Below are 15245 nucleotides of genomic sequence, written 5' to 3'. Positions count from 1 at the left end.
AATGGAAAAGAATCTGAAAAAGAATATATATATATACATACACACACATATATTTATGTATAAATGAATCACTTTGCTGTACACCTGAAATTAACACAATACTGTAAATCAACTGTACTTCAAAACAAACAAACAAACAAAAACAATGAGATCAATGATTTGTTTTTAAGACAGAGAACAGAAGCTTGGAGTATATTTGAAAGGCATGAACAGTGTCCTCTCGCTACATGGTCTGATATTTACCAGTTGATAAGCATCCACTTCTCCCCCATCTCCATATTCTCAGAAGACATCTGCATATAATGGTGATTTTTAAAAAATGCATCAAGTGTTTAGATGCAAAACGATGCTAAAAAGGAGAATCTCATGACTATGAGTCACTAATACACTTTACTCTAAAAAATTCAACATCTAGCCATCTCAATGTCAGCACTGACACCTGGGATCTACGCCAAGGGAAGGACTGGGTGATCTACTCCAGAACACAGTCTTCTGTCAGCTGCTCTGTTTACACCTGGTGCCAGGTATCAGTCCCAGACTCCTTTATTTTGTTTTGACATTTCCTGGCGACATTACCACAGGCTCAGGAAACGACAGTAGAAAACCTGAGACTAAGCTATTCTACTAGACACAGAACAGAAAGCTTCACCGATGAATCCAAGGGCCCTATGCGTATCATTTTTAAGGTATCATTTACACAGCAAGAGAAACAATGACACTCGGGGCAGTTATTTCTGGGCAGTTCCAGCACTTTCCAGCTTCTAAGGATATTCTGGCCTTCCTATAGACATCTGATATGGCTAGTACTCTTTCTTTTTCCTGCACTTGACTTCAAAAGTAAACAAGCTTTTCTGCAGGATTATTCAGTAATTTTTAAAACATACTTTTTCTTTTAGGGAATGGTCCCAAAGGAACAAAATGATTTCCAGTAGAGCTTCTGACTCTGGATAGCTAGAAAGATCTTGATTGTGTTAGGGCATAATAAAAGAGACTTCTGTCTTCAGTATCCTCCTGCTCCCCACCAAAAAATTTAAAAAGACAAATCTTGTTGATATTTTAAAAGTCTCTAAGCTGTGAAAAGATTTCTTCAAATGACATACCCTCTGCTATTATCCTTTCCTGACTCTGATGACAGACATAATGGTCAGATAGCTTAGTTATTTCACCAAAACTGCATGGTATGTCAAGGACAAAGGCAACTATGAATAAAGAAAAGAGAATCACAGGAAAATAAACTATAAAAAATAATTTTTAAAAGAGGGAGAAAAGAATAATTATTATAGCAGAGAAATCCAATAAACACTATCTCATGCAGGTGAATAAGGTTAACATCAACAGTGATAAATCATGCTGACAGTAAGTACCCTTGATGGGATGTGATGCAAAGGGCACTATACCACCATGGTCTTCCTCCCCCAAATCCATAACTCTAGCCTAACCATAAGAAAGACATCAAACTGAAACTGAACGACAGTCCACAAAGCATCTGACAGTAGTCCTCAAAACTGTCAAGATCATCAAAAAGAAAACCTAGGAAACTGTCACAGCCAAGACGAACCTAAGGAGACACGAAGACTAAATGTAATGTATCCTAAATGAGATCTTGGAAAAGAAAAAGGACATTAGAATAAAAAAATAAGGAAATCTGAATGAAGTATGCACTTTAGTTAATGATAATGTATCAATATTGGTTCATTCATTGTTTTAATGTACTATTACAAATAGATATTAACAATAGGGAAAATTAGGTGTGGGAACTCTGTTCTATTCTAAAATTTAAAAGTCCATTTAAAAAGTTAAAAAAATTGACAATGTAAAACCAGTAAACGATAGAAAAAAAAAAACCTACTCAGTATGGTATAGTAGAAAAATACACAAAATTCAGAAACAAAATCTTGCATTTCAATCACTGCTCCATCACTTATTGGCTATGTGATCTTAGGTAAATTATCAGGTGATTCTCTGAGCTTCAGTTCCTCATCTGTAAAATGCGGGTAACAGTACTGTCAATCTAGTTGAGTTGATCTGAAAGTCAGATAGTATATATGAAGAATCTGGGGCAACCAGAACCCTACCTCAAACCCTTCTTCATAAACATTTTCCTCGGAAAGTAGGCTACTCCTTCTTCAGAAAACTAAAAATAGACTTACCATATGATACAGCAATTCCACCCCTGGGCATATATCTGAAGGGAACTCTAATTTAAAAAGATACATGCACCTCAATAGCCAAGACATGGAAGCAACCTAAATGTCCATCGACAGATGACTGGATAAAAAAGTTGTGGTGTATTTATACAATGGAATACTACTCAGTGATAAAAAAAGAATAAAATAATGCCATCTGCAGCACCATGAAAGGACCTGGAGATCGTCATTCTAAGTGAAGTAAGCCAGAAAGAGAAAGAAAATTACTATATGATATCACTCATATGTGGAACCCAAAAAAAAGAAAAAAAGAACACAAATGAACTCATCTACAAAACAGAAACAGACTCAGACACAGTAAACAAGACTATGACTCAATAAAAAAGATTTTAAAAAGACACAGTAAACAATTTTATGGTTACAGGGAAAAGGGTGTGTGGGAAGGGATAAATTTGGGAGTTTGAGATTTGCAAAGGTTAAGCACTATATATAAAAATAGATAAAAAACAAATTTCTTCTGTATAGCAGCACAGGGAACTATATTCAATATCTTGTAATAACCTTTAAGAAAAAGAATATGAAAACAAATACACATATATATGCTTGACTGGGACATTATGCTGTACACCAGAAATTGACACACTGTAACTGGCTATACTTCAATTAAAAAAAAAAAAAAAAGAAAGAAAGTAGGCTACTCGGCTAATTAGGGTAACTAGCTATTTCTATAAAGCAGCAGCTAAATGAGCACAGAGCAGTCATTTTTCTTCTTCTTCCTTAACGACAGTTAGGGAGTCCACTTTGGTACATTACACACACACACCCGATAGACTGTGACAACAAAGTGAGGCCACAATTTGCACAGTAAGATTTCGTAGAGATCCAGGATTTCCAAATTTAGCCAGGTTTAGAATCAACTAGGACATTTTCCCTTTTTAAAAAATGCAGATCCCACCACTCTATCCCTAATCCTTTGAGATTAGGTGAGTGTTATGAGGCTGAGGAATGTATATTTTTGGTAAGTTTCCCAGGTGATTTGGTTAAAGATGATCTGCCATGTGGTTTTAGGAACTGTGGTCTTATCTTTTCCTCCTTACACAGGGAAGGAAAGGGAAACCCAGAGAATGCAGAAATGATTACATTCAAAAGCAAGTAGCTCACAAGAAGCAAGGCCAAGATTAGAACAGGCATCTAGTTTGTATATCTCTGACCTTGAGTATGCTTTTTTAAAACAAAGGGCCCGAACCATAAGCCATCACTTGGAACTACATGTGTGACTGAAAGGGAAGAAACTGGAAAGGGGAAAAAAATCCTTGGGAAAGAAGATTCTACAGGGAGAATGTGGTGGGAAAATCAACTGTGTTCCAGGACTAGAGTTAACAGGCTGAGCTTTAAATCTTTACCTAACACATCTATAGACTCTCCCAATATTTACAGACTCTCATAACCATGTAGTTTTAAAACTGAAATTTGTTTCCCTTTTGTAAATGGGTGTGGACTAATGTTTAATAAGTTTTGAAAATCAGAACACTCCGATATTAATTGTAAAAATTCCTACTTGAAAATTTCTATCCTGACTTAAAGTAACCAAAATAGGCTATGACTTATGATATGACATATTAAACAGATGCCAAAATTAGCCTCAGTTTGAATAGAGGGTATTTTAGAAACGATGGTTTAAACATTAAGTCCAAGAACTGCTCATTTGCTTTGGGAACTGAACACAGGCTGAGTCAAACGAAACTGATTAAGAATATGAAAACAAATGTATGTATGTTCATGTAAGACTGAAGCATTATGCTGTACACCAGAAATTGACACAGCATTGTAAACCGACTATATTTCAATAAAAACATATATTAAAAAAAAAAGAATTAAGGTGTTACCTTAGGACAATACCAGAAGGTAAAACATTCAACTTCCTAGAACTACCTGGCAAAGACTACAATGTATACAATTGTACATTCATAATCACTGGCCAGGATTTCCAACGGCTTCTATTCTGTTCCACCCTTAATTATTTTATCTGAGTGATAAATCGGTAGAGAACTTCCACCAGTTTCCACATCTACCCATTCACCAACATTTATAATCATATACTCCTTTTTGCTCCTTTGGATAAAGGGTCAGTGCTCTTACCCACAGCCAACTTCTCCACTTGTATAGTAAATTCTGCCTTTGTCACTATTCGAAGATGCTGTCCTGACAATTAATTCTTCCTCTTTACCCAAATCAATTCCTCCCTCTAGAAAAGCATTCCCACCAATATATAAACATGCTATATCTGCCATCTTAAAAAAACAGCAACTCTCAGTTCTACATTCATCTCCACTTAGCACCTCACTTTTCTGCTCTCCTTTACAGAAATACTCTTCAAAAAAAATTAATGTACTGTTCATACTTACTGTCTTCAACTCTTCTCTTCCCATTCTCTTAAAGCCATTCCAAATAGGCTTTCGGTCTTACCACTCATTTAAAAATACTCTCTTCACTAAATTCAAGGTCAATTCCCAGTCCTTGTATGACTTGACCACTTAGTTGCATATGACATTGTTCTTTCCTCCTTTCCTGGAAACACTTAGAAGTATGGTAGCTTCCAAGATGCCACATTCTGCTGGTTTTCTCATATCTTACGCCTTGCTCTTTTTCTAGTGTTTTGCTATTCCCCACTCTCCTCCCTGATCTCCAAATGTTGGAGCCTTCCAGACAGCCTCCTCTATCTTCACTTACCCCCTTGGTAATCTCATCCAGTCTCATAGTTTTAAATCCATCTATATGACTGCCATTTGGCTATCTAGACATTAAATCTCTAGCCTGTATGTCTCCCCTGAATACCAGACATACCTTGTTCAACCTGGATGTCCTAATGTGCATTTCAAACTGAATATTTCATCTCTCCTGCACTCTGCCAACCCTGGCTACCCACAGTTTTACTAATCCCAGTGAATGGCAACTCTATTCCTTCAAATGCCCAAGCTAAAAATCTTTACAGCCATCCTCGACTCCTCTCTTTCACACTCCACATCCAAACTGTGGGCTCTATCTGATCCAGACAATTTCTGTCTCTCTGCTAACACCCTAGTCCAAATCCCCATCATCTCTTGCCTAGATTATTGCTACCATTTCTTAACCAATCTCATTGTTACACTTGCCCTCTTACAGTCTTCTCGGCAACCTAAATGCCATTTTCACTCAAAGGATATGACAAAGTCCTTGCAATAGCCAGAAAGCTTTATATGTATGACATACTCTCCTCCATTATTTGTCCAGCCTCTCCTAGTACACTCTTCTTTGTTCACTCTGTTCCAGTCACCTGGATTCCTCATTATCCCTTGACTGTCTCAAGCACACTCCCACCTATGAACCTTTGCACTGGTTATTCTCTCTGTTTGGAATGTTCTTTCTTTAGACATCCACATAGTTCATTTCTTGTATCCATCAAGTCTGTTCTGATGACACCTCCATGAGGTCTACCCTGATCCCTCTCGTTAAAATCCCCCTATTCCTGATCCGACTAGTAATGCTATAGTTTTGCTTCAATAGCACTAATCATCTCCATTATGTACTTGTCATTTTAAGTATGTCTTCTCGTTTTAATCTCCATTAGGAGTAGGATTTTTGTCTGTTTTATTCACTCACGTGTCCCCAGAATCTAAAACAATACCAGGCACAGAGTAGGCAGTCCATCAGTATTTGCTGCATAAACAAAGGATGAGAGAAGAATTAACTGAACAAAATGAAGGACTACACTGTCACTTAAGGGAAGTCAAGCCCTCTATTTTAAATGCCAAACTCCCCATAATAACTAATTACTTGATACCACCACTTAAATGTTTAAGGAGATAAAAAAAATAACTTTCCAAATACTTATTCCTCATTCAGCAAATGGCCCCACTATCTACCTAAGTATATAAACCAGAAACATAGGTCAGCCTTGACTGACCCTCTCACCCTCCCATATCTAATTCATCAAGAAGTCCCATCAATTCTACCATAAAAATTCAGCTCAAATCCACTCACTTCTCTTTATCTCCACTGGTAGGACTCTAGTCCAACCCATCACAATCTCTCACATGTACTATTTTGATAGCCTCCTATCTGTTCTCTCTGCTTTATTGTCTTGCTTTCTTTAATCCATTTCCTTAAAAGCAGCAAAAGTGTTCTTTAAAATGTAAATAGGATCATAATACTCCTTTGCTTAAAATCTCAAAATCTCACAGATCTTGTTCTGTGAATGATGTGGCTTCTGTCTACATGTCAACTCCGTCTGTGCCATGCGCCAGTCTACCCCTTGCTCATTAAGCTACTTCCACAAAGGTCTTCCTTCAGGCCCTCCAGTAAGTTCTATTCTTCGTACATGCCATTCTCATTTCCTCCACGCTTCACTTTTCATATCTCAGCAAGAAAGATGGCCTCCTGTCTAAAGTAGCTCTCCCCCTCTTATTCTATACCTCATTCCTTGTTTCCTTCATAATTGTGCTTTGTTTCTTCTCCATTACAATATAAGCTCCGTGAGGGTAGGGATCACAACAGTAGGTACAAAAGGGAGGAGAAGGTACCTCACTGGAAATGTCTGAGAAGTACGGTAGGTCTCTCTCAACTGTAAGAGCTGTCAGTCCAGTGCTCATCGCCACCATACTCCCTCCAGATGCTCCCTCCTTCTATCATTTCAAAAGGAATGCAAGACAAGTTTTTGCTGGCAAATCACATTAATTCCAATTGCTATGCACTGAACTGTGGCCTGCCAAAATTCTTATGTTGAAGCACTACCCTCAATGTGATGGCATATGGAGATGGGCTCTTTGGGAGATAATTAGGTTTAGGTACTCACTCTCTGCCACAGAGCAAGAAGGCAGCTCTCTGAAAGCCAGGAAGAGAGCTCTCTGCAGCACCCTGATCTTGGACTCCTCACCTCTAGATTTGTGAGAAATAAATTTCTGTTGATAAAACTGCCCGGACTACAGTATTTTGTTATGGCAGCCTGAGCTAAGAGACCAACCAAAGTGAGATGCTCCAGTCTCATCTGCAATATAACCAAATACATATGTAAAAAGGTACCTGATACAGTGGCATTCTCTTTCAAAACTCTGCTCGTAAACCCAAACTGCTCCACTGTTTGATGTTCTCCAAAGAGCTACACTTTTGAAGACTGAGCCCTGTTAAAGCTATCATTCTTCAGTGATAAAGACACTCATAACTTGCAAATACTCAAATGCTACAAGAAGACTTCACCTCTGGTACCAAAGGGAGGTGGATAGCATCCTCCCCTCAGCCACCATCCAACTTACCCAGCTCTATGCACTAAAAGGGGTGTGTCAGGCACACCAAGACATACCAACAACTGTGTTTTATTCAGAAAGACTCCACACAAACACTCCTAGAGCTGATGAACGAATTCAGCAAGGTAGCAGGATACAACATTAACAAAATATAGCCAAAATATGGAAGCAACCTGTATGTCCATTGACAAGTGACTAGATAAAGAAGTTGTGGTGTGTACGTATGTATGTATATATGTGTGTGTATGTGTGTGTGTGTGTGTCTATCTATCTATCTATCACAGAATACTACTCAGCCATAAAAAAGAATAAAATAATGCCATCTGCAGCAACATGGATGGACCTGAAGATTGTCATACTAAGTGAAGTAAGCCAGAAAGAGGAAGAAAAATATCATATGATATCACGTATATGTGGAATCTTAAAAAAAAAAAAAGACACAAATGAACTTATTTACAATACAGAGACTCACAGACACAGAAAACAAACTTACGGATACCAGGGAGAAGGAGAGTAGGGAGGGATAAAGTGGGAGTTCAGGATTTGCAGATACTAACAACTGTATATAAAATAGATAAACAACAAAGTCCTACTGTATAGCATAGGAAACTATATCCAATACCTTGTAATGACCTATAATGAAAAAGAATATGAAAAGGAATATATGTGTGTATAAATGAATCACTACGCTGTACACCAGAAATTAACACAACACTGTAAATTGACTATACTTCCATTAAAAAAAAAAGAAAGACTCATTGATGTTTCAGTTAGGAAGTAATTTTGGTTGGGATTCATGACAGCATATAGAAACATTTCCTCAGGCAATCTTCCCATGGGATTTCTGCCTAAATGAGAATCTCACAGAACTCTATTAAACTACTGTTTGTTTTTTTTCAAGCAGATATTTCAAAAAGCTCAGTTTCCCCTCCTCCAAAAAGGCTCTAATTGTAAATTAAAGCAGAAACTAGAATCTTTGTTAGAAACTTACTTTTAAACATTCAGAAGCTTATATGTTTTGTAAAAGGGAACAGTCTAACATCATATTTTTAAAAATTCAGATTCTTTGTAGAATATGAATTATAAACTCAGTTATTTTTCTGGTACTCCTGCTTCGAGGATTTCAAAACATAGTCTTTAAACTTAGTAGTTAAAAAAAAAAAAAACCCATGTCTATCTTACAGGGAGAAATAAGGAAAAACAGGAAAAGTAGTCGCCAACAGGCTATGAAGGTCCAGAGCTCCACGTCTACAAGAAAGAGCAACATCGATCCAAATTATCAAAGGCATAAACGCTTGTTTACAAAGCAGAGGAGGGCAGTATTATTGAGAGTGGAACATCAAATGTGCTCTGAAATGGGGCCTGGACAGTAAGCACAGGGGCAACAGGATGCTCAAGCTGAAAAGATCTCTACATTTTAGAATGTGATTCCAAACACTAATCGACACTGCACTAAGTGCCGTAAGGGACACGGTGGTGGAAACACACAGCTTTGAGGGCTCTAAGATAGTATTAATCTTCAAAAAATTTTAAAGATTAACACTTCCTCATCTTTCCAGTAATTTCCAACAACTTCATCTGCACAAAACCCAGCCCCACCTGTGAGTATCCACTGTCCATATGCTGCTCCCTCCTATATTTGCCTATTGCAGAGGGAAGGAACAGGAGCTTACAGCTTTGGGGAAGCAGAATATAGTTTCCTTTCATAAAAAGGTTTTAAGCCTCTGGCCTAGACATTCATAGCAATCATTACACAATAAAGGGAAACATAAACCAGCCTCTCCAACCCACTTAAAAACAGAATCTTCTGGTCATCCTCTGTATTTCTCTCAGAGAGAGACAGTAACTCGTTCTTAGTTATACGGAGAATGGCGATTTTGCCAGGAAATGAACCTCATGTCTCTTCACTCTTAGTCTAGTGCCCTTTCTAATATACCATGTTGCCTTCCATTTAGCAATCAAAGTAAATCAAGGCCTAAATAAGTAGGGACTCTGCCCAAGGCGTACCCACGTCTCCTTAGTCCTGGAGTGAATTCCAACCTTGAAAAGCCAAATAAAGAAAGTTTGAGAAAAGCTTGTCAACATATCTAGCAGAATACTTGATACTCAGCGGACTCTATTTTTCCATCACACCAGCCCCTCCAATCTTTCAACTGTGCCCTTTAAACTGTCCCACCTCATAAGCGTGAAAACAATTGTGTGTGTCTCTTCCCCCAAGAAAGGTTAGGTCAAGAGAGAAAATAGTCTACTTTCTTTCTGTCAGAATTCTGGCACAGTGGGACTGTACAGGAATGCACCTACTGTGGAATCTTCCCACACTCCTGAGTTGTTAAGAGTGACCAGCACAGGCATGTTCCATACACTCCCCAAATACCTGAGCTGGCAACAACAAAAGATATTCAGAGGTCTTAGCCCTGGGACAACAGCCTCTGTCACTCAACAACAGTTCTCACGATCGTGCTTCTACTCTTACTTCAACTTCATACCAAACAGTGTATCACACCTGTACCAGCACTTGAGAAAACCACGCAAATGAATTCACACAGCAGTACGGCAGTTTTGGCAGGGTACCAATACTAATGATAAAGCATAATTTAAAAAAAATTCAAAGACCTTACACAAGCATATTACTCTTAGCATTTACTAGCAGATTTGACAAAGGATCGCGGGCCAATAATCTGTCTTTGAAGCCAACACCAAAAAGGATTAGGTAGAGTTTCCATGCAAAGGAAGCTACCTGGTAAGAAGGCAAAGATCAGCATTTTATCTCTTACCTGAAGCCAAAGGTCGGATCCACTCTTTGCTATTTAGGTCAAGTCTCCAGAGGTCATTGAAGGCAGCATTGCAGCTGCTCTGGGTACAGCCTCCAAACACATACATAGACTGATTAGCATCATAATAGCATGCACCTAGAAAGAAAATAATAAATGAACAACTGATATCTAATTCTGAAGCCCCTCTAACATCTTAATGATAGCCCATAATTTTCAAAGATCAATTATTTCACACACTGAAATTCTGTTATAGGTACCAACTTTCCTATAACCAGCCTCTTGTCTTCAGATTGGTCAATATCACAATAAACTTTAAAATAAGGTCCAGAGAAAAGCTATGGAAATGTTATTTCTGAGCACACTAAGTAAAGTGACAATGATGTCATTAAATAAGACAGTATAATTCTAGCATGAGCACACAAGAATCCAGATTACGGGTGCTCAATGAGTGAAATTTCAGCACAGCTGCATAATTAATCTAAATCTGCATCATTATCCTGTAGGGCTAGGCAAAAACAGTCAGCGCTAACAGATGTATTCTGTCCTCCCATTTCTCTCTACCAGTCCTCCTCTTATTGTTTTTGCTTTCAAGCACAAACCAGTAAACAAGGCTTTATACAAAAGAGAATGACAGAAAACAACTGTCAAAAGCAACCACACATAAAGAACCAATGTAGTTTGGGGATCTCAGAAGTAGAATGGTCCTAAAACAACTGAGAGAAAAAAACATAAAAGTCATTAAGCCCCTAAGTGTATCCAAAAGCCACCAAAACTGACTGATTGGTGCTGAACAGAAAATCAATGCAGCAAGTAACATTAAAAAAGCACCAGGTCTTTAAGAAGAGTCTTTTTAATTAGATGATTATATACACCTCACAAATGGGGACTATTCTGAAGAAAAGATGCAATGACCATGAAAGGGTCTATTCCCCTAAAACCAGAAAGACCAAAGCCAGAGTCCAGACAAAAGACATAAAAGCTAAGCTCTGCCACCTTGCTTCTCATTGGAAAGCTCATTTAGTCTCTATTCTTTGGAAAAGATGACCATGCTCCTTACGGTCCTGCATTTATCATCTTGGATTTCAGGAAAAGGGCCAAACAAAACTTTTCACTCATTTCATGCATACCAGTGGTGAAAAAAGACCTCACAAGGATCATGCGAAATTAGGCTAGAATAGTTACGTGTCACATAAAAGAAATGGGAAAGGGAAAAGAAATTCAGAGATTCAATTCACTAGTGCATGGTTTTAGTGAACATCCAGTTTATCTACACGTCTAGTTCAGTTTAGCACACCACGGTTTTTAAGATCTCTTCTGAACTCTGGCACCACTTATTCAAGTTAAGAAAAAAGGAAACGTCACTACTATAATTACCCCTGTGATAAATACTAGCTCTGGGAATAACTTTCCTTTTTTATTTTTTTCTTAACTCAGTCCACCCGACAGGGCTTTGAGGACTTCTACACTAGGAAGGACAAGTCAGAAAACTGGGTAAGTTAAGAGATAATAAAAGCAGTGTGTTTAGTCACTTACACCCAAATAATCTTAGCCAGAAGAAGGAGTAAATCCAAAACATCTGATAAGACATTGTGCAATAATGGAGCTGCAGACTTGTCAAATTAACAAAGAAATTAAAGAAACTAGAGATGTGAAGAAATGAAATACCAGTTAATCATCAATAGGCTCACATCTGCAAAATAATTATTCCCAGAGCTCAGACACACTACAATGGTATATGAAGGTTTAAATGATCTTATACTTTCCACTGATTTTCTTTGCCTTTGAAAATAACTTCTAGTCCATATCTAAATCAGTTTTTAAATCCACATTCCAACAAGAAGGTCTATTAAGAAGTAAAATCCTACATAATTCCATTGTTCATGTTTCAGGTCTAAGAACTGCAAATAACAAAGGATCAAGTTAGATGACATTAGACAAACAATAACTGTAATTCCTGAAGCCACGTTTTAATCTCCACTAAAGGAGCTGAGCTTTAGATATCTTGGTCTTCTCACATCTTTTACAGAGGTACTGGGGATTGAACCCTGGACCTCATGCATGCCAAGCATGCACTCTACCACTGACCTATACCCTCCCACCAATATCTTTTTTGAACTAGCTACTCCAACAAATGGGACAATTTTGAACCAATCAACTGATGCTCAGTATAAAAGAACATTCTCTTAGTCTTGATAATATATACCCCCAGAACAGAAATTAGCAATGTCCTCTGGCTTCTGAAACCTTAACTGATGTCAAGACAAATACATGATTTCATAACTAAAAGAGTCAGGGGCTCATTTATGCCTCACTGCTCCTCAAAGATCAACCCTTAGCAATGGCTTCCTTCACATAGCAAAAGAGCACAGTGCCTTTACTTTTCAAAGAGGTAGCAAACATTCTTCTTCTCTCTTTGGATTGAAAACCTAGCCAGTAGCTGGGCCCCACGAGGTCCTTACCACATGTTTTTTAATCCTAAACTAAAATAAGGCAGTCGGCATTTTCCTGCTTCTTTTTGAGCAAACAAAGGTTTCTGGAAGAGGAAGGCACAGCCCAAACTCTACGCAAAGCTAAGGGACTGAAATGACATGTTTCACACACTGTATTTTCAATATCCAGCAGTCATTATCAACAAAGCTTGGAGAGGAAGGGAGTCAATTCAGGCAGCTATGTTTAGAACTCAGATATAATGGGAATGAGAAAATAGCCATCAATAACGCACTCAAATATTTTAAGCATCCTAAGAACTATGTTTGTCTATTTTTATTTAAGACGCCTACATGTTGTTTTGGGTGGGGGTTGGGGAGACCCAACAAGTTCAATGGGCCTTTTAGAAAAAAATTTAGTATTTCAGCAAATACCACTGCTCAAGTAGTTATTTCCTTTTACCAAAGTTCTCCACCCAAAAAGAATATTTTCTTTTCAGAACATCTAGACCATTGGAATGTGCTATACAAAAGTTACAGTTCACAGTACAGTATGACTACTCTGCTAAGAAATTAACATAAAGAATGTGATTATCCCAATTGCTAAATCTCTTCAAATTTTCTGAAATGTGCTTGACTGCTCCATGAACACCTACTGCAAGTCACATATCTCGGGTTAAAATCTAATAATCCCTATTCAAAGACAAGTCAAATATTCACAATTACACACACAACCAGCAAATGGGTCTTCAGTGTTCTGAATACTTTCCTACTATATTATAATTCTCTGAAGTACAAGGTCTTCCAGTTGTTTCATATTTTCCATGGTGCCTGGTGGTCACTAAATTAATGTTTACTGAACTGTAATTTTTACACTTTCAGACATTAAATTCTCTTTTGTTTCTCCGTGTGTCTCCAGGGAAAGGTCCTAAGGCATTTATCCCATGCTTAAAGAAACTATGCTGTCATGTGTCTTACACATACAAGCCAGGACATACTTGATAAGGCTTGTAATTACGTAACTATGGAATAAGAAAGGCTGGTTATCCAGTCTGGGCCTGCTGCCTACTGCAGGAGCACAATCAGCACTTGTATGGAATGACCTGACCGTATTTTCAGCTTAAACACTAAAATATTTTTCAAAATGTGATTCTGGGGACTCAAAAGACTCCTGTGTCAGTCTGAAAGGGACATCCTACATTAATCAAGGGTTGCATGATTGGCCACACACATATTCACCAAAAAACTAGGAGAGCTGGCTTCGTTTTTCTTCCCTACATTTTTTGTCCCAGACTTTCACATAGGAAAGCTCTACTGCTCATTATCTTTGTTACACAATTCCACAGAATTTAATAAATATCAGCTATGAACCAGGTGTTGTTAAAGGTGCACGGATGTCTGAGACATGGAACCTGACTGTCGTCAAGTAGATAACAATATTGTGGAGGAGACATCATTATCATCCTACCATTTTGCAGGTTAAAACATATTTTTACAAGTGTTTCCTCAATTAAATTTCCTAGCAACCCTGTGGCATACACAGAATTTGTCACACACATTTTACAGATGAAAAAACTATGGGTTAGAGGAGCAGAGGAACTCTCTTCCCAATCTAAAGTTCTTCCTTTGCATGTAGCCTCTCTTACACAGATATTTACAGTAAAAAATGGGGGTCTAAGCAGAGGAAGAAAAGAGCTTAATCTCCAAGGTCGGGAATTTGAGAGTGGTGTAAAAGAAGGTGGCTTTCAGCTTTGTCTCTTAAATGGGTTTTAGAGAACAGAACATTTTCAGTCAATTAACAAGGAGTGAAAGAGTCTAAGGGTGAAAAGGGAATGGGAGGGAAAGGGAGAATGAAATCAGGGAATACAAGCAAAACTATGAAGTAGGGAAGTTTAAGACTACAAGGATTCTTGTGTGGGTGGAACCTGGCTGTGTAAGGATGCAGCAGTGAGTCAGGCTGAAAAGATAAGCTGGGGCCTTGAACACCAGTAGAGTAGAAACTTTTACACGCAGTGCTGAAAGGCTAAGGCTTTTTTGGCAGAGGCTGGTTTTATATTTCAGACTTGCAGTGTTTTCTGACAGGGGCTCCTGTCACTTCGGGCAGGTCAATTCTCTGTGTGTAGGATCATCCCATTCACAGCAGGACACTTAGCACCTCTGGTCGTTGCCTACCAACTGCTTATAGTACTTTTCCAGCCTAGACAATAAACAATGACTTTACACATTTCCAAATGCCCTAGGTGGTGGCACTGTCCCCGGTTTTACAGATGGCTGCCAACAGTGTCTAGTCCAGGTTCACATGAAGAGAGAGGAAAGGCAAGAAGACCATTTAGAAATGATTTAGGAAAGATGGAATGATTAAATCAGAAATGTGCGTAAAAGTGGGGGAAGGGAAAGGTATGAGAGAGACCGCAGAGACAGAACAGAATCAACAAGTTTTGACTTTTGTTGCTGAGGAAGGAAGAGGAATTGAGGATGGATCCAAGATTTCAAGCTTGTATAATTGAGAGAATGATAATGGCATTAACTAAATTAGGGAGAGGAGAAAATTTGGCGGGGGTAGGGGGGAGGGAACTACTGAATTTTACTTTTAGCTGACTAAATAAGAAACATCTGTGG

At 38.2% G+C, this 15245-nt stretch overlaps 1 protein-coding gene across 1 annotated transcript in view; it reads right to left on the bottom strand.

The window, feature by feature from the left end:
- The window catches only part of FBXO42 (F-box protein 42), an 80675-nt gene that overhangs the window by 21536 nt on the left and 43894 nt on the right, over positions 1-15245 (bottom strand). Inside the window, exon 4 of the mRNA XM_006196689.4 lies at positions 10201-10335. Coding sequence (XP_006196751.1) covers positions 10201-10335 — 135 coding nt within the window. The remainder of the gene's footprint in view (positions 1-10200; positions 10336-15245) is intronic.

This window comes from Vicugna pacos, chromosome 13, assembly GCF_048564905.1.
Source record: "Vicugna pacos chromosome 13, VicPac4, whole genome shotgun sequence".
Classification (NCBI taxonomy): Eukaryota; Metazoa; Chordata; class Mammalia; order Artiodactyla; family Camelidae; genus Vicugna; species Vicugna pacos.
The sequence above is the reverse complement of the archived record's forward strand: the minus strand, read 5'-3'. Positions and strand labels throughout refer to the sequence as shown.